This window comes from Brienomyrus brachyistius, chromosome 1 (genome assembly GCF_023856365.1).
Source record: "Brienomyrus brachyistius isolate T26 chromosome 1, BBRACH_0.4, whole genome shotgun sequence".
Classification (NCBI taxonomy): Eukaryota; Metazoa; Chordata; class Actinopteri; order Osteoglossiformes; family Mormyridae; genus Brienomyrus; species Brienomyrus brachyistius.
The window spans coordinates 9231927-9258689 of record NC_064533.1 but is presented as its reverse complement, the minus strand read 5'-3'; the positions used below and the strand labels follow the sequence as shown (position 1 = coordinate 9258689).

The 26763-nt window shown below is 47.1% G+C and overlaps 2 protein-coding genes across 11 annotated transcripts in view; one reads left to right on the top strand and one right to left on the bottom strand.

The window, feature by feature from the left end:
* Positions 1 to 13310, bottom strand: part of LOC125748908 (proton myo-inositol cotransporter-like) — a 31981-nt gene extending 18671 nt beyond the window's left edge. For 2 of the 4 annotated variants that reach the window (XM_049026007.1, XM_049027425.1), the window contains exons 1-3: positions 11594 to 12437; positions 4739 to 4898; positions 736 to 944 (exon numbers count right to left, since the gene is read on the bottom strand). In XM_049026007.1, coding sequence (XP_048881964.1) covers positions 736 to 944; positions 4739 to 4898; positions 11594 to 12116 — 892 coding nt within the window. In that variant the 5' untranslated portion in view covers positions 12117 to 12437. Of the gene's footprint in view, positions 1 to 735; positions 945 to 4738; positions 4899 to 11593; positions 12438 to 13173 lie in introns of those variants that run through there. The other 2 variants (XM_049026811.1, XR_007400351.1) reach the window with 2 other exon arrangements.
* A 371-nt stretch (positions 13311 to 13681) lies between these two features.
* Positions 13682 to 26763, top strand: part of lrrk2 (leucine-rich repeat kinase 2) — a 34823-nt gene continuing 21741 nt past the window's right edge. For 4 of the 7 annotated variants that reach the window (XM_048991589.1, XM_048984219.1, XM_049023525.1 and 1 more), the window contains exons 1-23: positions 13682 to 13820; positions 14023 to 14108; positions 14212 to 14321; positions 14720 to 14808; positions 14932 to 15066; positions 15223 to 15357; positions 16021 to 16152; positions 16277 to 16396; positions 16658 to 16785; positions 17043 to 17122; positions 17503 to 17609; positions 17870 to 17999; positions 18128 to 18252; positions 18578 to 18705; positions 18803 to 18947; positions 21532 to 21671; positions 21772 to 21900; positions 22935 to 23105; positions 24325 to 24583; positions 25897 to 26079; positions 26163 to 26245; positions 26338 to 26410; positions 26493 to 26704. In XM_048991589.1, coding sequence (XP_048847546.1) covers positions 13682 to 13820; positions 14023 to 14108; positions 14212 to 14321; positions 14720 to 14808; positions 14932 to 15066; positions 15223 to 15357; positions 16021 to 16152; positions 16277 to 16396; positions 16658 to 16785; positions 17043 to 17122; positions 17503 to 17609; positions 17870 to 17999; positions 18128 to 18252; positions 18578 to 18705; positions 18803 to 18947; positions 21532 to 21671; positions 21772 to 21900; positions 22935 to 23105; positions 24325 to 24583; positions 25897 to 26079; positions 26163 to 26245; positions 26338 to 26410; positions 26493 to 26704 — 3039 coding nt within the window. Of the gene's footprint in view, positions 13821 to 14022; positions 14109 to 14211; positions 14322 to 14719; positions 14809 to 14931; positions 15067 to 15222; positions 15358 to 16020; positions 16153 to 16276; positions 16397 to 16657; positions 16786 to 17042; positions 17123 to 17502; positions 17610 to 17869; positions 18000 to 18127; positions 18253 to 18577; positions 18706 to 18802; positions 18948 to 21531; positions 21672 to 21771; positions 21901 to 22934; positions 23106 to 24324; positions 24584 to 25896; positions 26084 to 26162; positions 26246 to 26337; positions 26411 to 26492; positions 26705 to 26763 lie in introns of all 7 variants that reach the window. The other 3 variants (XM_049004578.1, XM_048969273.1, XM_048976547.1) reach the window with 2 other exon arrangements.

The following is a 26763-nucleotide window of genomic DNA, read 5'->3' as shown; positions in this document are numbered from 1 at the left end:
AGGGCCACCTACATTGCTAATGCATATAGTGTGAACACAGGGCCAGGGGGGCCATTAAGGCAGGGAAAGTAAGGATAATTCCAGGGGCTCCTGAATAACTGGGGCCATTAAAATAAATAAATAAATAAATAAATAAATAAAAATGGAAGAGATCGATGTGTCATTTCTTCCTCTTCTGCCTCCATGACCGCAATTTTCTTGGCACATCAGCAATAAGTTCTGGGTTGTCATAAAATCCCATCCAGCTAGAGCGGCTTTCCTGAACGCAACCCTTCTTATTAATTCCACCAGCAACCAGAACGTTTCCTGCGGAAAACGGGTAAAGGCTTGCAGCATGATAGAGAATGAGGGTACGAGACGCGGCAAAGGCGATGCCGTGGACTGAGCTCCAAGGAGCCACTTCAGCGGCAGAAAGACGGCAGGGGCTCTGAGCCTCTGCGAGGAAGCAGCGTGTGAGGCAGTTCATTAAAGTCAACATGAAGGCTTTCTCTCAAAGTCTTAGCCAGCCTTGAGCTACCCCCCTCATGCTTCCAGTCAAAGGGAACTAAAGCAGCAAAATTCAGCCCGATTTCAGCACCCGAAGCAGCTCCTCCATCTATCTTTGCGCAAACAAAATACAAAAGACTGTCCCATACCTCTGTAATAAGTACAGCGCAGTGGAAGGTCATGATTAACGCTATTCTCGGTCACATGACAGGAAGTCAGGCCTGCCCTCTGTCCGGGGCTTCCTCTCACCTGCCGCGGAGCCCTTCTCCTCCTCCTCGATGCTGCTCTTGATGCTGTCAAACTCCTCGTCGATGTTCTGGTTCCCACGGATCTGGCTGAGCACGCGCCGGGCCTTCTGGGTCAGGCCTTTCTGGATGAGCCAGCGCGGGCTCTCCGGCAGGAAGAGGAACCCGATGAACTGCAGCAGGGCGGGAACCACCGACAGGCCCAGCATGTACCTGCGGAGCGACAGGCCGGGACGCGGAGACAGAGAGAAGAGACTGAACCTCTAGCCTGAGTGGACCGTATGGAAAGCTCACCTTGCTGATGCCTGCCAACCACACAGAGAGTAGCCTTTGGTTTATTACGTTTAATGACATGATCCCAGTGCTGTCTGCACATCGCAAACATACACAATACAGCGACAGCACACTGAGGGTGTAAAACAGGGCTAAGTAAATCCAGTAGAGCTGTCACTACCGATTATATCAATTATCTACCGATTCATCAAGTAATCGTTCATATCTAACAGGGGTGTGCAATCTTATAGTAATCAGTAAATTAGTAATTAGATTATTAATTTGAGGACTGATTGACTGAAGGGTCCTCCCACCTGGTTTTGAAGAGCTGACCTAATGGGTATCCCAATAAACCACATACACACTCTCCCTTTGCAGATAACGTTGCCCATCCCTGATATATAATATAATATAATACAAATATTACAATTGGCGCGAGTCAGGGTGCTCAGACAGTCACACAAGTGGTTAATTTATGCACTCCAATTCACTCAGGTTGGATGTTTTTGGACAGTGAAGGCAAACAGCTACGCACACAGGATAAACACGAACATGCAAAAAACTCCACACACAAAAGGCCAGAGTGAGGCAACAGCGCTACCCACTGCACCATTGCCCTGACATATATGTATACATAAATGAAAATTATACTGCCACTATGTTCGCATGAACTTTGAATTTGAACTTGATACTGCTCTCCGAGGCAGTAGACCATCCCCATCCTTGCTGTTGAACCCACTCATAGACAGTGTGGTGTGGTTGCGAGAAAATAAAAGGAGTGAGGAGGAGAAAAGCGATAGTGAACAAGATCTGGTCGTGAAAACGTAGCGGTTTCCTGCTGTACAAAAATATTCTGTATTCCATAGATATGATATTAAGCAAAAGCAAGCGATTCGTTGGCACTGGTTTGTGTCCGTTGTGTCCGACATTGGCAACTCACAGCAACACCACCAACTTAACAGATCGCAATGTGAAAGTCTTAAATGAATATTATATGGTTATTATATACTGTCTTATGCAAGATGATACGGCTAAGTGACAGGGCTAACCTTTGTTTTAGCAGCAATTATGCAGGAATTGTAGAAAGTAAATTAAGCAAAATGATTTTGGTCAAAGTGAAGAAAAGGTCAGGCTAGGCTCCTCCAAGAGGCTAACAGGCGCATATATACACATATATACACACACACACATACACATATATACACACACACACACACACACACACACACACACACACACACACACACACACACACACACACACACACACTTTTTGTTGGTTTGTGAAACTACTTATGTCAGCTGATATATTGTATGTAATGTGCACAGCTAATTATTAAGCACACGCACACACTATATAAAACACACGTAGTTTCCAGAGCTGCATGTTTTAATGCCATCCATCAGTTAATGAAAATCATTGTAATCACCTCCTTATACATTTAATTTCCATATGCAGACCTGTGCGCCTATCAAATACCTTCCCCCTGGCTAAGCTCCCCGGTGATTTTCTTGGTTGGTTTCTTAAATAAACTTAGAAGACCCATGTGGCAGTCACTCACTAAACTCACCCTTGATGGGATGAAATTAAGCAGATTACCGAGTATAAACATTTTTTGGAAATGTGCTGGGAGAACACAGCTGCCTACTTTATGCGCCACATGATTTTGGTCTAAAGCAGGATGGGCTTCCAGCACGAAGGGAGATGCTGGATCACAGGGTCACAGTAGCTCCCCAACTCTTCCTCACTGCTCCAAACCGCTGACTGTCAGGCAGACTTTGGTTCTGTTCATAGGCCAGGTTGGCTTTCTCTGCCTGCACAAGTACGCTGCTCTCTGTGGCCTAACCACAGACCTGCTACTCCACACGTCTAAGGGTCCTCACCCCCCTTTACCAAATTACACCAACCCTAACAGACCCTGTAAGGTCTGCTAGAGATCCTCCAACTTAAAGGGAAATTTGGGGGTTGGTGGCAGGAACCAGCCACTAGCGTGGTGCTGAGGTATCACCTGCTGCACGGCTGCGCTCAGGTTCTCTCCCTCCCTGACGTGGTTCGTTGTGTGGTTTGTGTGGCTACGCACTGTAATCAGAGTGCGCCCCTTACATCTAACAGACCATAAAGACTTGGGTAAGGCTTGTCACTTTAGGCAGAAAGCCTATGAAGATCATTTTCCTGAATACCTTACATTTACTTGCCGAGTATTTATCCGCGCGTCCGTCCGTCCGTCAGTCCGTCCGTCCATCCGTCAGTCCGTCCATCCATCCGTCAGTCCGTCCATCCATCCGTCAGTCCGTCCATCCATCCGTCAGTCCGTCCATCCATCCGTCAGTCCGTCCATCCATGCATCGCGGGGACAGCAGTCTAAGCAAGGTTGCCCAGACCTCCCTCTCATCAGCCACCTCCTCTAGCTCCACCGGGAGAATACCAAGGTGCTCCCAGTCCAGCTTAGAGATAAACCTCTCCAGATTGCCCCAGGGTCTCCTCCCAGTTGGACATGTCTGAAACGCTTACTGAGGGAGCTGTCCAGGAGACATCCTAGATACATGCAGAGGAGCAGCAGCTCTCCTTTGAGCTCCTCCCGAATGTCTGAGCTCCTCACCCTCTCTCTAAGGCCGAGCCCAGGCACGCAGCAAAAGAAACTCATTGCTGTGTAATTACAACAAATCCACAAGAGTCAGTCTGCAAACCACCTTGCTATCATGTATATTGATTGTGGTTCTGTCTGCAGGCCAGCCATGGTAGTTGGTGCAGCCAGAGCCTTGGCAGAGTATGGAGAGAAGGAATCTGAGCTAGAAGCGATTCCATCAAATGGTTTTAAAAAGGGAACGTGCCAGTGTCTAATGCAACAGTATCCGAGTCCATTATCCGCCTGCATTGTTCTGACCTGGACTACAGCAGCCGAGCAGCAGCAATACCCACTGCTATCATTCATCAGCTCAGAGACTTCTGCTCCAGTGTAATCCAATGACTCTGATGGAAAATGGAGTCGAGAGAAAGAGGATTCTCTCATCCAAAACAGATTTGCACCCTCTGTAAAGGTTAAAAGTATTTCAGGTCAAATTCAGACATCCGATGACATTCAGATTCATCCTCAAGGGTTTAACTGGAAACAGAAGCCTCTGGTTCTATGCCATGAACTCTACATGCAGCACCAGATGGATCTGGACCTGCCACGATGAGGTTACTGCTGGCGATGCCGAATTCAAACCTGATTACCCTACTGGATGTCCCAGCTCAGGGCTTTAAAGAGATCAGAGGTGGTCATTAAGTTCTTCTATGATAGCAATAAGGTTTTCAGAGGTTTTCATGTGTTCACTCTGCTCTCAACGATAAGCTTTGCCATCTCAAATTTGTGACAAAACGTAGCAACTTGAAGTGGAACCACCGAGTTCAACATAACAGCGTAACATAACTAAGCCAGAAAAAGGTTTCAATGTATGCACACCACCCCGCACACGTACCTTGACATATGGCATTGTGTACGGCAAACTCAGTCCAAGCCCAACACACATCAACGAAGCAAACCGAGAATGGAAAGGAACCTCTTCACATTTTCTTCACACTTCTCTCTCAAACTGCGAAGACGATGGAGAAATACTCCCTGCATTGCAAGGAAGCCCAAAGCACTCACCAAAGTCTTTCAGAAGCAGAACATGGAATAATACCAGGTTTCACGGCATGCTGGCATTTCCTGCGTGGGGAGGAAAGCGCAAAAACAGGCAGGCGGCTCGTACCTCCAGCCGTCCTGCTGAAGATAGCTGAAGGCCCCATCCACGATGCTAGCGATGAACTGGCCGCCTGTGACGAAGAGCGTGTTGATAGTGACCAGCTGGCCCCTCAGGTGCGGAGGTGATGATTCGGCGATGTACACCGGTACGGTCATGGAGGCGATGCCTGGGCCAGGATTACAGAGGGCAGACTCAACAAACCAGGAAAGCCAGTCTCAAAACATACGCATGTGTAAAAGGTACACAAAGGAGACTCAGTAAAAGTCAACATCAACCACTGGCAAACTGCACCTAGACCATCTTCATGCCAACAGCCAGCAAACAGCGATGGTGACAACGCCCAGATGGGCACTCCAGCTTTTATTACGTGTAAACGAAATGTGCCCTAGCACCATGCAATCTTGCAGGACGGCGTGGGAAGGACGCTCTGCTTTCAGTCAACATATTCACCTCTCCCTAATCCTCTGAAGCCCAAGTCTCAACACCTACGGTTTGCCGCTATAGTAACACTCCAACAAGTCTGACAACACAGGCGCTAGAACGACCCCTGCGATGAGCTCATCCTGTACAGGGAAAGTGGGCACCTAGTGGTATGGAAATCTGACTGGTCCTAGCCGCTTGATGCTAATGGCAGCTATCTGAACTGAAAGAGATAAACAGCACGTGGAATAACAGACAAACCAACAGAGCGTGTTTCACCAAATTCAGCAATGGGGACGTCAGCCCTGCTTGGAATAGTCTATTAATAGTCTCCGAATGCTGCTTCCTGGCAGACAACGTACCTGTTGCCATGGTGACCTAGCTCTACAGCTTGCATGGATGTTAATCAATAATCAGGGACAAGGGGGCAACAAGATTTACTGACATCTCATTACGAATCAGAAACGAAGGCCGAGAATTAAAAGCAGCCCGAAGTCAAAAGCAGCACGGAGCAAGGTGAGATATATGCATCTGGCAAAAATTCAGCGTTACCAATCACGGTCTAGGTCTTCTCCAACACTTCTCTGCAGAGCAGAAAAGATGGAGATCGTACTGGAAAATCTGCTTTAGCAAATTATCACGCACAGGTGACCAGAAGATGTCTGGTAAAGTGAGTCAGGCATATTGGTGACTGCTGGATGGTTCTATTACCCAGCATGCAGAGAGGGAGGGAGGGAGCGGAGGGACTTGTCACTGTCAGCAGGGACGGGGAGGACAGGAGGTGCTCTCCCTTCTCATTAGGGCAGGCTGCAGGGCCGCCAGCTCAGGAACACTCTGCAGAACTTGACAGGCACAGTCCTTCAAATTAACGCCTTTCTACGACCGTGGAGAAGCAGGCTGAACTTCCCAGCTGCCACTAACAGGTACGAGGGACTCTGCACAGATCACCTTCCTCAGTGAGCTAGGAGCAGCTCTTACCAAAAGTGAGTTAAGAAAGTGGACATCAGGAACGGCACTGAGCTTCCCGCACCGCAGCCATGGGAATCTCACTTCCTGCATGTCTCACCCGATCCACCAGGACTTCACTTATCTGGGCAGCAATCAAGTTTAACATGACATATTTGGCCATGGGTAGGAAAGATATGGAATAATGGAGGGGCTGTATAAATCCCTGGATCTCCATAGGGGGGCGCTGCACACCAATCACTTGCTATAGAGACAGCTGATCATCTCCCCGATGAGATGAACGATCTGGCAGGCTGCAGAGACACAGAACCTCACAGATCTTAAGAACACCCTAGGGCTCAAATACAGTGGAAAAGGCTAAGACTCAGCATCAAGGCCCTAAAATTAATTCATACATATATACACACATACGTGCACTGGGATAACTATAGGTACAGCAATTCAACAGAGCAGCTCCTCACTTTGTGAAATGTGCCTAGCATGACTGCAAACCACTTAACAGAGTTACTGGATGTAGAAAAATAAATGACTCACTTCTCATAAATCAGGCATTTTTCAAATTGTACAGACAAAGACTTCGGCACAAATCAGCAAGGAGTTATTAGTAACAGTGCTGCCTCACACTGCTAAAGCGGGAGGTAAAGTAGGCAGTCTGAGAAGCGAGTTACTCTGGCAGCTCAGCTGAGAATTACAAAATAACATTCAAGTGCAATATAAAATGCAAGCCCAGGCCCCTTCAGAAGCAGTGCAGAGTACAAGATGGTTTTGTTTGGAATGAATTAAAAGCAATGAGCTTCATCTTTTTGTGGAACGGTCAGTAAGCTCTGTGGAGGGTAAAGGAGAGCTGGTGTGGCAAGGGGGTATAAGAAGGGGAGGAGGAGTACGACGTAATGATGCAGGAGGGGAACAAGGGGGGAGGAGGAGTACGACGTAATGATGCAGGAGGGGAACAAGGAGGGAGGAGGAGTACGACGTACTGTAATGAGGCAGTAGGGGAACAAGGAGGGAGGAGGAGTACGACGTACTGTAATGAGGCAGTAGGGGAACAAGGGGGGAGGAGGAGTACGACGTAATGATGCAGGAGGGGAACACGGGGGGAGGAGGAGTACGACGTACTGTAATGAGGCAGGAGGGGAACACGGGGGGAGGAGGAGTACGACGTACTGTAATGAGGCAGTAGGGGAACAAGGGGGGAGGAGGAGTACGACGTAATGATGCAGTAGGGGAACAAGGGGGGAGGAGGAGTACGACGTAATGATGCAGTAGGGGAACAAGGGGGGAGGAGGAGTACGACGTAATGATGCAGGAGGGGAACAAGGAGGGAGGAGGAGTACGACGTACTGTAATGAGGCAGTAGGGGAACAAGGAGGGAGGAGGAGTACGACGTACTGTAATGAGGCAGTAGGGGAACAAGGGGGGAGGAGGAGTACGACGTACTGTAATGAGGCAGTAGGGGAACAAGGGGGGAGGAGGAGTACGACGTACTGTAATGAGGCAGTAGGGGAACAAGGGGGGAGGAGGAGTACGACGTACTGTAATGAGGCAGTAGGGGAACAAGGGGGGAGGAGGAGTACGACGTACTGTAATGAGGCAGTAGGGGAACAAGGGGGGAGGAGGAGTACGACGTAATGATGCAGGAGGGGAACACGGGGGGAGGAGGAGTACGACGTACTGTAATGAGGCAGGAGGGGAACACGGGGGGAGGAGGAGTACGACGTACTGTAATGAGGCAGTAGGGGAACAAGGGGGGAGGAGGAGTACGACGTAATGATGCAGTAGGGGAACAAGGGGGGAGGAGGAGTACGACGTAATGATGCAGTAGGGGAACAAGGGGGGAGGAGGAGTACGACGTAATGATGCAGGAGGGGAACAAGGGGGGAGGAGGAGTACGACGTAATGATGCAGAGGAAGAAGAAGGGGAAGGAAGATACAACACTGTGACCATAACCAAGGATAAAAAAAAACACACTCAGGATTTACTGCAAATATACACAAAACTGTGAAGTGCAGTAGCTGCAGGCCAGCTGAGGGCCACCTCAGGAGAACATCAATTAAGTAAACAAACGGTTCTCCAGAAAAAGAGTAATAAGAAATAAATGAAAAAAAATCCATCTAATGTCTTCATATTCTGCGCTGGTGTCCAACGGTTGCCCAGCTCCACCAGCTGACCCATAGTTTTATTGGGAAATCCGGAGATATGCTACACCCTCAGGATTTACAGCTCACTGTCATCACACACTAATTAAACATAGACGGTGAACACTGCACTGAAGACCATTAAATCCACCGTCCCATACTGTCATTCTAATGAAGCGAAACTGCACCCGGGGGAATTCACAACTCTTGGCTTAATGAGAGAGCACTGAACAGTGTCAGTAACTCAAGGAATCTGGAATAAATTAGCAAAGCTAGATCTTGTAATGATAGAGATGACCTCTGGGAGAACTTTCTGGAGCAATTTCCGAGCTTGTGACCCTTGGGAATCGGACATCTACCTACAGAGAAACTTCTCATCTGGCTCTTAGCTAAAGAGCTCCGGTAAAGGTCAGATCAAAAATCATTAAAACATCCAGCCACTGGACTCTCGTTTTAAAGGCTCTTTAACGTGACCTTTACTCTCATTAAAATCTAATTTATGGAAATTCAGACATCTAAAAGTGTCAATACACACCAATCACGGAGTTTAATTTGAAAATTGTTGACTAACTTCCATCCATCCCTCCATTTTCCAAACTGCTTATCCTACTGGACTGAGGGGGGAAACTGGAATACCTGGAGGAAAGCCCATGACGACATGGGGAGAACGTGCAAACTCCACACACATGTAACCAAGGCGGAGACTCGAACCCTGGTCCCAGATGTGTGAGGCAACAGTGCTAACCACTGCACCACCATGCCGCCCCCTCCTTGACTAACTTGAATAGTAAAAAATAAGGTCCCTCACAGTTCCAAAATTGTGAGAGTTCTGTTGGACCACAGTATACAGTATTTCTGGCTAGTTTCTTCTAGATCGAAAACAACACTACAAGCAAGTAACCCGGTCAGAAGACTGGCCAAACCAGGGTGGGAGCGACGGTGAATTCAGTATGATAACACTGATAGGGTTGCCCACTGGCTGGGTTCTGGTATGGAAGCAGACCACTATCATTTTATAACCTTTTCATCCATTACCAAATGCCCAGTTTGCCCAACATCAACAAGAAACTCACCACACAGAGGTTACCAGTTGTGGGGCAGAGCAAAATAACCAAAATCTACAGTCAACACCAGAAAACCACAAGGAATTTTTTATTTTTTTATCTCAAGCAATAATCACAATTACCCAGACTGCACAAAGCTCTGTACACAACGAATTAAACATTAAATGCATTTGTCTAAACAAAAACTCCCACAAGGCTGGAATCCCAACCTCAAATGTCCAAAACGACAGCGTATTAAAGATAGTTCCTGACCAAGGAGGGAGGGGGACTGTCAGCGATCTTTTGGGAGTCAAGGATTATGAGTGAGGCGGCATGGTGGTGCAGTGGTTAGCACTGTTGCCTCACACCTCTGGGACCTGGGTTTGAGTCTCCGCCTGGGTCACATGTGTGCGGAGTTTGCATGTTCTCCCCATGTCGTCGTGGGGTTTCCTCCAGGTACTCCGGTATCCCCCCACAGTCCAAAGACATGCTGAGGCTAGTTGGAGTTACTAAATTGCCCGTACGTGTGCATGTGTGGGTGAATGGTGTGTGAGTGTGCCCTGCGATGGGCTGGCCCCCCATCCTGGGTTGTTCCCTGCCTCGTGCCCATTGCTTCCGGGATAGGCTCCGGACCCCCCACGACCCAGTAGGAATAAGTGGTTCAGAAAATGGATGGATTATGAGTGAATGTTACCATGGGAAGAGCTTGTGTCTGAATGAGAGGTTAGGGCTGTCACTGCTGTTTGCTTCTCCCACTGGGGTAAGCCTCCCTTACTGGTCTTCACTGGTACGTAAAGGGACTGCATCACAAAGCTACAGTATGATCATCTGACAGGAAAAACCTGTAGAGGTACTCCACCTCCCAAACTCTCAAAGTCAGGCAGAAGAAAGGGTATTGTTAGATAGGCATGCAGGATGCTTTGAAAAGAGAATAACAAAATATCTCGTGTCTTGTAGTTTTGCCATTACCACAGGTGTCCAACGGATTATCTTACCCAAGTACTCTAAGCGGTAAAAAAAAAACAAAAAAAAAAAACAGGCATCACTGTTTTATTGGTTTTGGCTCAGCTTGAGTGACAAGGTTAACGTTTACTACGCACATGCATTACATTTACATATTATCGGCAATGCAGAAATATTGCATTATCAATTTTCATTTGCTATTTGCATAATCACAGGCTCCAGGCTTATTTCCGAAGCGCGTCCGTGTGCACACAGCTTCCCTCAATGACTTGCTTAGCTGCCTTTTAATTGCTTCTGACTCGTCTGAAAAGACTCGGAGCCCGCAGCTGTCCGCCGGTAATTAGCAGACGCCGCTCTTCACAGCCGTATGTTTCCAGAGATGAGGCTGCGTATAGCGCGCGCCACATCGGAGCGTGTGCAAAGCGAACAGGGGGTAATATAAAGGACACGAGGAACCCAGCAACGGTCCTGGAAGCTCCAGGGTCACCGTTCCCAAGCCCAGTGAAAGTCAAGGTATCATCAGAACACAGCCCATGTCTATGGACAGCAACACTGGCGTCAAGAAGCTGATCCAACACCTCCCGCAATCAGGAACCCATAAGCACTTATTTCGTTTCCCCTGTTCCGTCAAAATTATCAACGACCAGGTCTGTACAAGGCAACCTTTTGAACGCCACTGTGGTAGTTATTTAAATCAAAAAGGGATGCGCTGATAAATCTCAAAACCAAAGAGAATCAAGGAAAAAAGACTCATATCACTAGTGATACATGCGTGCCAAACCACTACGTATGCATGTACGTATGGGGGGGGGAAATCACAACCAAAAACTCATTTACGTTAAATTAAAACAAATCTTTTCTACTTAAATTGATTGTTTTTCCTCCAAACCAGCTTGCAACGAATAAATACCCTGAGAGTGCAAAAAGAAACTAGTTCTTAGACCGTACATTAGAAATGTTCTTGGAATTTCATCCTGCTTTCTGTTGTTTTCCTGGGCGAGAAAAAACAAAAATATTCAGACAGGACATTTTACCTGTCTGGAACAAAGTGATATTTTACCACCCAGCCTTGCATAGGATCTACTGCTCGATTACAGTACTTCGGGGATGATGATGCATGCACTGACAGGTCGAAACGAACATAAAGCTTTACATTCATAAGTAGCGTCAGGATCGTCACCCGAGCCTTCGGGAAGGTGTTTGTGAAGCCAGGAGAAATAAGTTGACACTGCTGACCAAAAGATGTAAAACAGAGCTTACATAATACAATTTGGAGAGGAAATAAGAGGAAAACTTTTCGGGACAGCAACAGGCTCCCGGGACATTAACTTACCCAAGCCCAGGCCGACTATAAGCCGTCCGAGGAGCAGCACTTCCTTACTCCGGGCGGCGGCCAGCACCACCCCGCCGGCCGAGAAGATGAAGCTGGCACCCAGGATGCAAAGCCGGCGGCCGGCCACCCCGTTGAGGAAGCCGCCAGCCAGGGCGGACAGCGCCGCGGCGCCCACCGTGCTTGAGACCAGCAGCTCCTGCCACAGGGTGCTCAGCTGCATGTCCCGCTTCAGCAGCAGCATGGCCCCCGACACCACTCCGGTGTCGTAGCCGAAGAGAAAGCCGCCGAGTGCCGAGAAGACGGCCAGCACGTAAACGAAGGCGGGCGTGACATCCTGCTGGAGCTGCTTGCGAGCGGCTCTCTCCGGGTCCCCGGGCGCGGCACCCTGGCTCTGGATACTGGCGTTGGACGCAGCCTTGATGAGCCCCCGCTCCCCGTCGTCGCTCGCTTTCTTCCTCCGCTCCCCCATTAAGTTGCTCATACTCCGCAGGTTATAGTCATGGGCGCTAGATATTCGGGACATAAGGAAACAGCAGGTACACGGGAGCCCGCTTATCAAAGGGTTTCCCTGGAACGAAAACGCCGTTAAACCGGCGAGACCCAAGCCGATGCCCTGCGCTTCACAACGCGTTCATATGCGCCCGCAGCTCCGCCGGACTCCCGAGGCTGAAGGCGCCGTATCTGTGCCCCAATGGGCGGGCAAGCGCTACAAGCACGCGAATAAACAGGAGGAGAGGTGAGGCAGAGGAGGGGCCGGGGAGGAGCTCACCGGAGCCCGTCACCTGAGCCCGTCATCGGCAGGGCGAGCCTATGCGGCGTTCACGATCCAACATGGAAGCACGACTTTCGGCTCGCTTCGGGACGAGTCGTATTTTTCCGTGGACAACGTTCGGGTGTGGAGGCGGCGCCGAGAAGCTTACGAACTGCCAGGTATACAGGCTCATATTACACATTTCATTCTCGCAGTTAAAATAGTAGCTCCATTAATCGACGGTGACAGTAGGACTGAAATTGCAAGGTATGGAGTTGGCCCCGACAAAGTACTTTTGGCTTCATATTTGTAATTTATACAAATTTCTACATTACTAAATTTACCTATAAATTAATTGATTTTCATATATCCCATTTTATGAGACAGACATATTTTCATATAAGAGCAAAGCTTTGGGTAGTTTTCGGTGTTAAGGACCTTGCTCAGTGGCCCAATAGTGAACTTTTGCATTGGATAAAAAGACTAAAAGACCCCGCACCACGCCAAAGTTACCCGATTCCCCTATTTCAAAAGCGTGTTTCATGTGCCCTCTGGTGGCAAATATGAGTATAACGCTTAAATCCCATTTCCTGAAACACACTGTCATGTCGCTGTCAAAACAGTGAAATAAGTTGTAGTTTTAATACTGGCATGCATGTAAGATATAATATGCATGACTTACATAATTTAAATATACACATACGAAACCGCACATATGAAATCATACACATTACACTTACTTATATTAAAGCGTAAATTTAAATCAGTATTTCAGCTATCATATGCTCCGTGGAGTGATTAGTATAAAATTTTCAAAACATCGACGTACCTGCACTGATATTACTGTCCCAAAAACCTTCAAGTCGACAGCAGACCGGCCAAATATAAGTTTCTTCCCAAGTCATAAAAAGGTTAAGTCGAAGCGGCACGTGCTGCTGTCACATGATCGTCCGGATTGGGTCGGCACGCGGCGCTTAGGTTCGGGAAGTCTGTACTCAGGGGTGGTTCCGGTCCTGGAGCCCTGCAGTCGTGTGACCGGAGTTTGTCGTTACTCCCGTTCAGGAGCTCCGTGGTCGTGTGACCGGAGGTTGTCGTTACTCCCGTTCGGGAGCTCCGCGGTCGTGTGACCGGAGGTTGTGTCTTCTATCTGGGAGGTCTGCACTCACACCCCTCGCTGACACTTTGCATACGATGACCGAAGACGTACCTTTCGAATTACCAAGGACAGGCTAGTCAGGGCAGTTTCGAACCCCGAATACAAAACTTGATCTTTAATTAATATTTGTTCACGAGCTCTCTGCGATAAATGCAGTTGGCAATACCGCAGTCCCGGGAAAATGGGCGACGACGGCAAACTGGAAGAAAAGGTGATCAAACTAACCGTAAGACTGAAAAGCTTGCAAGAGGGGAAACAGCTGGACACCCTGGTGCAGATCATGGAAGACTTGCGCTGCCTGGCCGACGCTCAACATTGCGGTGAGCCGTGGGAACTCCAATGCGTCAACTTAAAGATTCCACTTTTACTTTATTTTGTTTGAATACGTATACGGTTTGGCAGCATACATTTATCTGACGTTTTTAGCTGTTACTATTTGTATGGAAACAGAAGCGAGCTGAATTCGCTTCGGTCAGTCATCTCGTATTTTTAGAAATTATTTGCCGCTGTCTTTGTACACAGCAGCAGAGCTGTTTGAAGATAAGGACGTCCATCTGCCTTTGATGGTAGTATTGACGTCGTACATGGACAGCCGGAGAGTGCAGCAGGTAACAAAGCGCTGTAACACCACTATTTTAGTCTTTATGTCCATCTTGTTGTGATTTAACGCCGGACGGCACTCAGGCTGACAGTCTGGAATCTGGCCTGCAGGTGGGGCTGTTGCTACTTTGCCGTCTGTTAGAAATCTGCCCCTCCACTCTGGACAAGTTAATTGGACCTGCGATAGAGGCGGGGGAATGGGAAGTACTGGCAGTACATCGGTGGGTATTCTCATGTTGGTCGAGGAACGCTGACCGCCTGTTTTGTCCTCTGATTAAACGATGTTTCTTTTGAGGTCTAAACTGATTGTTCTGCACAGCTGCGTTGCTTTATATAGTTATTATAGCATGGGAAAGGTAGGCCTGTTCTTAGTTTGTATAGAGAAGGTGAGCGTACAGTTTCATTTTGACGTGGCCGTTGGAACCTGTGCTGTAGCAAGTTTAAATGTAGTGATGCATGAAAACCCCTGGAGATTGCAAGAAAAAAAAAGTTGAATAATTGCTTTGTGTACTCTTACCTACATGGTTCAGGGGGGATTTAGACAGGACGTAGGGGAGTTGAGGGCTTGGCTGTAATTCCCCTTCTCTCTGTGGCGTCTGCTGTGTGCTGGTGGTTACAGACAGATTCTCAAGGTCCTTTCTGTGCATCACGAGCACAGCCAGCTGATGACCCTGGGGCTCCAAATACTGGCGTACATCCTTGCGTCAGGTGAGGTGGTTTTTATGGATATCTGCTAGATTGTTTTATGGCCGCAGGTGTGGTCTTCTAGGTTGTTTATTATTCGCTTGGATCTTGAGAAGAATGTTTCTCATCTCGTCTGGTGTCCGAAAGATGCCATAATGCTGATGGTCCTGGAGGATGACATGGATGTCTTTGACCTGGTGGTCAGCGCGATGACACGTTTCCAAACCAGTGGGGAAATCCAGTTTCACGGCTGCAAGTGCCTGCAGCTGCTTCTGGAGCATGGTAAGGTGCAGCTCAGATGCAGTGGGCGCTGAGGTATAACTGGTGATGGCTTCGGCAGGCTCCGAGCGCTTCCCGTGCTGTTAAAGTTCATTTGCTTTGCTGCGTCGTCTTCCGTTATCGTCTTTATCTTCTGTCCGTCCCAACATCCGTCCTCAGTTCCAGAGGAGCACCTAGTGGAATTTATAGAGAAGGAGGACCACATCGTAGTCCTGAAGGCCGCCCGCTCATTCAGAGATCAAGAGAATGTTCTTCTACAGGCCCTTAGGGTGTTGTACCCACTGGCTGGTCCAGGTGAGGCTTCATCTCAAATAATGCTGTCTTATGTCTGATTTATGGTTGTTCCTAGGTGCTACGCAGAGCTTACACATGGCCTACGCCATTTCAAGCATTTATAGTTGTGTGCAGGCATATCTGTGTCGCTCTACAATTTCACCACCAAAACACAGCGGATAATGCAAAGGAATAAGTGTGATGATACCAAGCGGACCAATCACAGATGTTGCGCCCTGTGTTGCGGCGACGTGCAGTCGCATTTCTGGGGAGGTGCACGTCACACTACGGTGTAGACTACGGCATAGCTGCATACTGATGGCATCGAATCTACGCACAACCATAAATTAGATTTTAGAGTGTTAAATCTGTGTGTCATTATACAAGTCATCCATCGACTTATGCCCTACTGAGTAATGTCCAATCATACTCGCGTCCCACAAGACGTATAAAGAGATGTCCAAAGAAGTCATAGTGGACGTTAGTGAACATTTTTTGCCACGTGCAACAATTCGGCGAGAACCGAAACAAACTGATTGCATCACCACTAGAGAGATTTAGTTAAAAATGTGCATTATTATCTCTTGTGTTATACAGTATTTTTATTGAATAATATACCGTTTGACCTAATTACCAGTCAGAGATGCTGAAACGTTGTTTTGTTCTTGTTTCCATGTGTTGTAGCTAGCAATGTGGAGATCTTGATGTCAGGAAACGAGAGGTGCTACACTGTCATCAGTCTGGCTATGGAGTCTTTCCAACACAATCAGGCGTTGCAAGAGATCGGCTGCAGCCTTTTCCAGAAATTCACGTCAGGTGTGTGATCATATTTCACTGTGTCCTGTCAGGCATTTTTGCTGGATCGTTGAGATCTTCTTAGAGAATCTGTCCTGTCATGCACCTGTGATGGTTAGTTGCTGTCCTGACCTTGTGTCTGCAGAGAGCTACTACAGCATCCTGGTGCTGAATGGCGTGCACAGGGTCATTGTAAGAGCATGTATGATGTATCCAGAGAATATGACACTTCAGGCATCTGGTCTCTCTTGCCTGGCTGCCCTCAGTGAGTATCAATCGATAAAACTCAAACACAGATGAAAGGCCATAAACACAAAAGTTTAATATTGCCACTTTTTTCTGAAAGGTTACTCATTAAAAATATTATGAAATATCAACCGATATTGAGGTCTGAGGTGTCTGTATCCCGTAATCTTTATTGGGGGGGGGGGGTCATTCTTTCCAACATTTGTCTGCACAAATACTGTATGTATGTGCTGTTCATATTCACACGCTCATGTACCTGCTGCCTCCTCTGTCCCTTTAGCCAAAACGGTTTTCTTGAGTACGGAAATGGAGGGTGGAAAAGAGGAGGCAGAGGAGCGTGAGGAGCCGAGCTGGTTTGGGATCTGCTGCAGCGCCCTGGAGCTCCACACCTCCAGCGCCCAGGTGCAGGTGAGTCTCGGGGCTTCTGACATGTTCTGCAGAATGACCCTGCTTTGTCCTCGCTCACGTACTCATGGGATGCCCCTAGTGCCTTGGCCCCTGAAAGCCGACCCTTTCTTCCTGCTTATGGGCAGCCTTGCCTCTTCACAGCTTTTTGAGTGACCCCAAACACGGATAAGCCACACCTGCACCTGTTCGTCTCTCTTATCATCGGGGGGCCGTGTTTCTGTACTGAAAAATGTGTCTGTGCCTGACTCTCCATGCAGGGGGCTGCATGCAGGGCAGTGCACAGTCTGCTGCTGCATGACAGCAGAATCCAGCAGGCGCTCAGGGATGCTGACGGGAGGTAAATGGACCTTCTGGGGGTGGGGTGGGAGGTGGAGTCTATAGTGGGGTTGGGGTGGAAGCTGGGGCAGGCCGTGGGCAGCCCCGAACCCCTCGCCCTCGTAAAAGCAAATGGTACTCCCACAAAATCCAGATCTATTCCCTTGGTATCAAGTCTGGTCTGTTGCATGAAGGATCTTGTTTGAGTGAAGGTCTGATATTGAGATTTCCTGGAGGAATCAATGGACATAATCGAGTTTACCTACAAGATAGATGCTGCTGATGACTTATGCTTGTAAAAAGGGTTATTACTGTCAGTATTGGTTTAAGGTTTTTAAAGGTGTAGTCATGGGTGGTGAAGCAGGGATGAGTGGCATTTGAAGGCATCTCTCTTATTTGCAGGACTCCTATCCACAGGCAGATTATGGCTGCCATTCTTCTGCATTCATCCTCCTTGGATGTTTTCCAAGCGGCGACCAGTGCTCTTGAGAGTCTCATAGACCACGACAGTGAGTCTGGTTCTACTTGCTCCTTCAGCTTGCTTAAAATGCTTCTCTGACTTTTGCATTCTTTTCAAGGCGAGGATCTATCCTGCTTTTGAGCCACCCTGCTGATCTCTGGCCAAAATTGTCTCTGTCCAGATGCAGGCCTCTTCCGTTTGCCCCAGCATTCGAAAACCTGATCTTGGGTGTCTGTAGGAATGGTAGAGATGCTGATGTCAGTCTCCCGTTTTTGAGGTGGACCGCTAACAGCATAAGTTATTCTTTAGGAAAAGTTCGAGCTCTTTTGCTGTCCAGTGGGATCCACATCAACGTTGTGGAGATGATGAAAAAGCACAGTTCCTCTCCTGAGGTAGCAGAAAGCGCATGTAAGTTACTACATCAGCTGTTCCAGGGAAGGTAGGTTTGCATCCTTTTACAATTGAATTTGCTGTAGTTAAGTTGGGCGTTTATTTCACATTTCACAGTCTACCTAATAGATAAGGTGCTTTATTTGTAACTGGGTTGTCAAATGTGCGTCACTGCAGGACGGCCGGTTTGGATGAGCTGATTATGGCCATGTGTGAGATCCTCAAGGCCATGAAGGTTCACAACCTCCTGCCCAACATCCAGCTAGAAGCCATGCGAGCCAGCCTGACCTTTCTCAATCCTGGTACTTTGCTTTCCCTCCTGGATCAATAAAGTTAGTCTTAATCTTAATTGTATTCTTGGAGTTTGGCTGCATCTTCAGGGCACAATTTGGAGGGGGGAGCTTCTACAAAATGTAATTGTAAAAATTGAGTCGGCCCTGCTTAATGAAAAAGCACAATGTTCTCAACCTTCTGTTGCTATAGAGGCTTTTCTCATGAACGCATCAGTAATGGTCACACTTTGCTGTGTTCCTTGTCACGCCAGCGCTGGGTGTCCTAGTGCTCTGTTTCGCTTTTACACTATTTCTCTTGACTGACATTTAATTTGATATTCTTACTTGGATGTAGACAGGAGCCTGAAGGAGCACGGTATCTCGCTGAGGGACCCAGATGCTGTGGACATCTCACTAAAGGTGCTGAAGAACCAGTGTTTGGTGGAGGGTGCGCATGCTGTGTACCTGGAAGCCTTGAATAGGGTAGGGGCCTGGTTCTCACTTCCTCTTAGGTGGAACATCTACTTTTAATTTCTCCCCATTCACACTGACACTGAATGTTGGATGTGTCTTTGCTCAGTTCATCGGCTTGCTGGATGTTCAGCTGTATGGTTTGAGAGTTCTGTCCGCTCTGGTTGACTCCTCCGGCGCAGTGGATCTGATGTGTCAGCAGGGGGCGATAGATACCGTGTTACACACTCTGCAGATGTACCATGAGGAAAGTGGTAAGTGGGAGACTGATGTGAATAGAAGCTCCAGTGATCTGCTGTTAAATGATGTAACACTCAAGCAAGATCGCAAGATTCCGAAGATATTACACCTGCCGTACATTTAACGTTTGTCTGTTCTCAGGTACAGTCAGTCCCACTATAACATGCAGGGCTCTAGACTAACTTTTTGCACTGGTTGCACTGGTGCGCCTAACTTTTTTTCTTAGGTGCACCAGCACAAAAGTTAGGTGCACCCAAATTTTCAACCGCATCACATTTAACACCGCAGTTTTACAAATTCACTTTATTTATTATTGTTTTTTCATTTTTAAGTATAAGAATATTATGCTTAATGCAGTAACGAGACGGTAGGCATATTATTGACACAGGCTCCATGACATGACATGGCTTACCTTGGGCATGAGCTTGCTCGACCTCAATGTGTCCAATAAGTATATTCACCGGTCTTCCTCTCAGCAAGATACGACCGTACACAATGACGCATTCCTATGTGGCGATATCTGTGTCTCCGTCGATCAGGAATGCCATGTACGCACTGTTCGCAATTTGCACAGACGTCTTTTTTTTCAATGTATCTGCGATGACTACTATAAATTGGGCGCACGCGACATCATTGCTGTACGTCGGGTTTACGTTCAAGTCATTTTTCTTCATAAGAATTATTTCGGACTTGAATTTAGTGAAGGGAGGTTCTTTTGCAATATTGTAGGCAACGTTAAACTTAATTATCATCTCGGCCTCGTCTGATGATCTGTTTGCTGCTGCCTGCCGCTGAAAGGCAGCGGGGAGAGGACACTTGAGCAGTGCATTTATCGCGGCATGTAATGTGTTTTATAGATGCATTGTGCTTTTTCAGCGTTTCAATTCTAAATGTATTAGAACCAGTCACAAATGCACTACTGCCGGCCATGGTCTTCCCACACTCTTTACAGTAAATACAGTGCATTATATTATCGGCTTTACTGTATCTTAGCCAGGGAAACTGGTCAAGCCACTCTTTTCGAAATGTATACACTTTACCCCTTTTAATTTCAGTGGGCTCGGACTCGATCGTATGTGGCTCATTATCTAATGCCGTCTCCGGACCAGGGCTTGCTATAACTTGGGAGGTTGATGGCTCCGTGTCAGAGCATCGGTTATGATTTTCGGACGGATCAGGCCATAACTTAACATTCTTAACGAAAAAGCTGTCAATCGTTCTTTTCATCTTCTCTCATAATCCACGGCTACATCCACTGTTTACCTGATGGGCTACTCACCTCTCTCTGTCTGACTGCATCACATGCATTTTCAAACGTACACACACGTACAGGAATATCTAGACCACGGCCAATTAGAGGGGGGGCGGGATCCGCCCATCACTATCTCTGATTGGTTTAGACCACGATATGGGCCTAATGTGTGTCTGTTGTTGAACAACAGGGAGACTTTAAGAGTCACGGAGTTTTGTTTTTTTTCCCCCTCGAACGGCTGGTCGCACCGGTGCAACCTTTGATTTTTTTTAGTCGCACCATTGAGAAATTAGGTCGCACGTGCGACCAAATTGGTCGCACTCTAGAGCCCTGACATGATTGATATATTAATACCCAAGTCCAATACAACGAGAGACGGTCTTAGCAAGGAACACTACTTGCATGCAAAAACAGCTATCCAAGTGAACGCTAGGGATGTCCAATTCATGAACGAGACATTCTTTGGTACCGGTTGTTTTCGGTGAATGAGGTGAACCGCTTTTCAAATCTGAAATAATCAAGCTTTTTGTACATGCACACATTGCAGAGGTCAGTGTCATACATTCTAAAAATGTTTGATAAACTAGCTGTGCTTTTATATGTTTATTATTATTATTATTATTATTATTATTAATAATGATAATAATATTTATTATGACATTTATTATTGTCCACAGTTAGCACTGTTTCAATTTTTATTACGTTGCCATTGTGCGGAACTTTTGCCTAACAGAGTTTGACAGTCGCTTTACTCTAACCTACAGTACAGTATTTTGCCCCTAGGAGATGTTCATCATGTAATTTATTAATGTATTATTATTATTTATTTAAAATACATATAATTACATTATTGGCCACTTCAATCACTTTTTACTATTAAATTATTTTTGTTTTGCGTCAGTTACTAAGTTTTGGAGGTCCATAGCTGGTGTAAGTTACTAGGTTTTGGAGGTCCATAGCTGGTGTAAGTTACTAGGTTTTGGAGGTCCATAGCTGGTGTAAGTTACTAGGTTTTGGAGGTCCATAGCCCCTAACTCCATTTTTCACTTTTAGTACAAGATGTTGGTGAACGCGAGGTTTTTCAGGACCACATACTCGCATTGTTGTGGGACTCTCTGTATTCATCGACTATACAGCTATGATATGTACAGTAACTGTATATTTGTTGGGATTGGGGCACTTTTCAGACTTTCTGTGCTTCAATATTCTTAAATCTAAATTTTAACTGCGTCTGTAATGTGAGTGATGTTCTTGTGGACTTTGCCGTAAGCATTTCAGTGTGTGGCTGAATCTGCTCATCATGCACGTGATAAATAAAGGATTTTGACTTTTGAAAAAACTCTCAGAAATCCATTACTGGGGACTGAATCTGCTACACGAGCTCGTCTCTAAGAAGCAGCTGTCCAGGATGATGGTTCCTGTCCTGACTTCGGTTGTGGTCGACTCTGTGAGACGACATCAGGCGCATGCAGAGGTGCATTTGAAGGTTGGTGCATGGTCATCTGGTGCTCGCATATCGGGATTTAGGCATATAATTTTATTTACATTTGCATCTTCGTCGTCGGTTTTGTGTTTTTGCCTTTCAGGGGTTTCAGGTGGCTCTGAAGCTGCTGGACATGTTCCCAGCAGCGGCCAGCGAGCTGGAGACGGAGGACTTCGACAGAGTGATCTTTCACCATCTCTCACGGCGTCCAGCCAAGCAGCGAGCAGATCCAGTGAGTCGGCCATAAACAGTCACTGCGCTAAATATTAAATAAATGTGTTCCTAATTTGAGATGATGAACCTGTATTGTTATACAGAACTAGCCTACTACCACTGACTGGTGAGAGGGGTGTGGCCGCTGTGGCACATCCATTGAGAATGCGAAGAATATATTCTCCAGAACTTTTAATGAAATGCTTGGAACAAGGGCTCTGTACTAGTATGTGTGGTCCTGAAAGTAGAAATAACAAAAATAGAATAAAGAATATAAATCTGTTATATACACAGAGTCCAGTGTCAAATAAACAGTTCAAAATATTGCCTTCACCGTTATCTTACGGTAACTTTAAGCGGCCATCCCGCAAGTTTAACAGGATAAATAATCATAATACACAAAGTAATATAAATAAGACTTGCTGGAATAAATAAGTAGGTAAATATAAACCGTTTAGCATAAACATAGGCATTGCATGACATCCGAGGTAAATGCAAGATAAACCTATGTAACAAATTAGAAAATAAAACATTTGCCGCACCTAAGGGGCTCATTTTCCATTAACCATATATAGTATCAGAACATAAACACCCTCGTACAATGCACATATAGAAACTTACGGGTATCTGAACGCACACAACCAAAGATTCCCAGCACGGTATATCGCTCTTCCTTCCCTGATGCAACTAAACCCACGTTCTAAAAGAAGAAGGAAAAAACATGGCAGGGATAACGTCCAGCTTACGCTTGCCTCAGTCAGAGTCCCTATTGGTCACGTGTCTCTGGCGAAGTCGTCCAATGAGAGCAGGAACTGGGCGGGACTCGCAGGGTGCGAGCCGAGCGTAACAGGCAGGCTAAACCCGCAGCCCTTTAGCACATGTATGTTCTACTAACTAACTAGTTAGTTACATTCTTCTGACTGTATTCGCCAGCCGTTTTTTTTTGTTTTTTTTTAAAACATCGGGGGTGGGGGGGGGCCCAGACACAACAAGTATATGTCTGTAGTGTAAAATATCATGGAACGGAGTGACACTCGCTTACTTTTCTCTTAGGTTCACAGACTGAGCTGTCTCTGCCTCTCCAAGATGGCCACCAACAGTGACATCACATACGTCATGCTAGAAAAGGCCTGCATCGACGGCGACGTCACAATGGCCGACTGTCTGATACGGCTGGGAGCCGATGTCAATAAGAAGACAAAGACGGAGTCTCTTATCTATCAGGTGAGCCCGTTGTGATTTTGGAAGGCCACTTTAAGTATCATCCATCCATCCATTTTCCAAACCGCTTATCCTACTGGGTCGCGGGGGGTCCGGAGCCTATCCCGGAAGCAATGGGCACGAGGCAGGGAACAACCCAGGATGGGGGGCCAGCCCATCGCAGGCCACACTCACACACCAGTCACTCACGCATGCACACCTACGGGCAATTTAGCAACTCAGCATGTTTTTGGACTGTGGGGGAAAACCGTAGTACCTGGAGGAAACCCCACGACGACATGGGGAGAACATGCAAACTCCACGCACATGTAACCCAGACAGAGACTCGAACCTGGCTGTGAGGTGTGAGGCAACAGTGCTAACCACTGCACCACCCCCTTTAAGTATCAGTACTTATATTTATATTTATATTTCTCCTTTTGTTATAGAGGATTGCGTTTCACAGAAGGAGGGTGTATGTCAGAGAACCTCCCAGTGTCTTCTGTTTATTAGAGGTGGTGGGTTGTAGTAAGATGGTAGTAGTCTGTAGTGTAGTACAGGCAGTCCCTGGGTTAAGCATGTCCGACTTAGACACCTCATACTTAAGAAGGACATCCATAAAGCCTGTCGTAGTAAAAATGAGTTAAACACAATGGTTTGTAATAATAAACACATGCGCTACTTCGTGACACTCGTGAAAACATTGCGCGCCTCCAGCAATTGATCAGTTTGATATACAGTACAGTACTGTATGTGGTTACTTTTATTATCACAGTATTATTAGTACTATGTACTGTATTATTGTCACGACTGACCTACAAATTGGACTTAGACAGACTTCGGGTACCGATCTCGTTTCTTACCTAGCGACTGCCTGTGACTGAGTTGCTGGGGCAACGTGCAGCTCAGTGGGTTACGAGGCGGCGCCTGTGATCAGAAGGTTGCCGGTTCAAATCCCAGGGTCAGCAGAGTGGCTTCATAGTTGGGCCCCCGAACGAGGCCCTTAAGCCCCAATTCCCCCTGGAACTGGCTGGCTCTGCTTTCTCAAAAATGCGTATCTCTTTGGATAAAAGCGTCTGCTAAACAAATATAATGTAATTGAGTAGGTTTGTTGTAAAGTTACCAGTATAAGCACTAAGTATCGGTAATTCTTAGTGCTTTGTTGTGCATTCCCAGCGGGTGATGTCTGTGCCCCTTTTGGGCGCGTGCCACAGAGTGACGCGGCTGCGCATCTGTGCTGCAGGTCTGCGAGCGGGGAGAGCACCTGCAGCTGCTGGAGCTCCTGCTGAGCAGCGGCGTCCACGAGCAGCACCTGCGCAGCGCCCTGAGCGCCGGCATCCACAGGTGGGCCGGCCCTGTCGTCACTCTGCTCCTGGCCAAGCTGGGGCTGGACCTGAACAACAACGCGCTCTGTCTGGGCGGCTTCCGCCTGGGCCGCATCGAGGCCGCCTTGCTGAGTCCGCTGTTCGAGTGCAGAGCTCCAAGCTTTGGGAGAAGGACCAGTGAGTTTTACATTCTTACATTCTTTCTTACCAGATCATCCAGGATATTTGACTGCTTGAACCTTCACCTCTGCACTACATCTGATTGTGTCATTCCTGAGCACACAGATCCGTGACAGAACAGTTTTTGACACACACAAAGAATGTGCCAGTGATTCACTGTCAGCTCCTCTCGTCCTTTCAATAAGCCCCGTGTTCAATTTAATTAACAAGTTTACTAGGCTACTATTAAACTTCCCTGCTGAGAGCTGGTCTGGGGTGGGGGCCCTTCGGGGCCGCTTTCCCGCCTACTGACCTCTCCCACTCCAGACTGAACCAACCTGCATGGCCTGTTTCTTTTAACGTATCACACCAGATCAGCATTTTCTCTTCCACTTATAGACTAAAGGGAAAAAATAAACAAAAAGCCCTAAACAAACACTTTCCTTTTAGAAGAGGGGCAGCATGATGTGGGGGGTGTGGTCTGCCTGGGGTAGGGGTATATGGTGGGGGCTGTCATGCTTCTCCTTCTGGCCCACTGATGGTGCACGGTGGGCCTGGCCTGTCTTGGTTGACCAAACCAAACCTGCCCCCCAATCATTCCTCCTTTTGCTCCTGCCTCTCCTCTCGTCCATCTCTACCTCCTTATGTATCGATTTTATCTTCTCCAACAGACATAAAGACACAAACACGCACATGCTCACACACAGTACATGCCAGGCATTAAGAGGAAAGTATAGTATGCAACCTCATCGGTCTACACATATATACTGCATAACACCTATTATTTTTTGAGTATAACTTTTTAGAGTTGATTTTATATTTTTTTCTTTTGTTTCTTCTGTTTTGTCTTTCCTTGTATTCTTTTCCCAGAAAACAACATAAGAGCCTGTGAGCCAAATGTCAACACAGGGCTGATGGTTATTTGTCTTGTGTTGCTGTGTAATCATTTGCGATTTTATTTGATGCATAACTTGACCCTTATTTATACATATAACTGTGTGTACGGAACCAGCTTGCATTTCATTGTTATTATTATTATTATTATTATTATTATTATTATCTTTATTAGCAACAAAACAGCGACAATAATTCTTTTTGTTTTCGCCGCAGTTCCTATGCTGTCTGATTTTTGTCCTGTTCCTGTGATTGTAATATGTGTCTGTAAATTTCTGCTGCACATACTTTGCGAAGTATATTTTTATATTGACAGGTCATCAACGCTTCAGCTTGCAACGCACACATAGATCTTTGGGGGAAATCTGTGAGCTGTTATGCTCTGCCGTTTTGTTGGGTATATGTGAAGGTGACTGATGTATCTTGTTTGCATGCAGGTAAAGGGATGTCACTGGCCAGAGTGATTCTGTCCTACCAGAGGAGAAAGGCCAAAATAAGCTCTTCCAGGGTGGTGAATGAAGTTTGTTCCTCGGGATACCTGTCTGATGAAAGCGAAGATCTCAGCCTCTTCTCTGCCATGGACGGCTGTGTCAATGCAAATTCCGACGTGGAGAGTGACGGCAAGTGTGCGCCACAATCGCCTGAATGTCTCCCCCACAGCAGTGCCCAGTCTGTGTTGACAGGCAGTGCGCCATTTTTACAGGAAGTGATGGGACCTCTAACATAAAAAGTAAATTTCCGTCCGACGTGTTTGAAGAGCGTAACGGCCAGCACCGCAGCCCCGAGGTGCGTTCTCTTGGGGTGTGTTTGTTAGTTTTGAGCCTTTTCCTGTAATCTGTCTCTGATGCGGTCTGTTACGTCTGTCTCTCTCCCTGAAGGCGAGCAGTGCTGACTCAGACCAAAGCGTGCCAAGTCACCGGAATTTCTCGACGGCATCCCCGAGACGGAAAAGTCTGACTTCACCTACTTTTCATGTCTTTCACAGTTTGTCATACCTAATTTCCAAAATGCTGACATCTTATTCGGTTGCCAGGTAACCTTTCCCCTGTTTTTGGTGGCATGGACTGCACCTCCCCACTGGGGGGAGACAGAGAGCACGTCAGGCTGCTGGACCTCTCAGGGAATGAGTTGGACAGCTTGTCCTGCCTGACGGGGGACAGTGTGACCTTGCAGCACTTGGAGCACGTCGTCCGCCTGGAACTAAGCCAGAACAACCTTGTGGAGTTCCCTGAACTTCTGTGTCAGGTGTCTTCAGCTGCCTGGCTGTTCTGGCTTCCTATGGAACTTCTGTAGTTTACATTCTT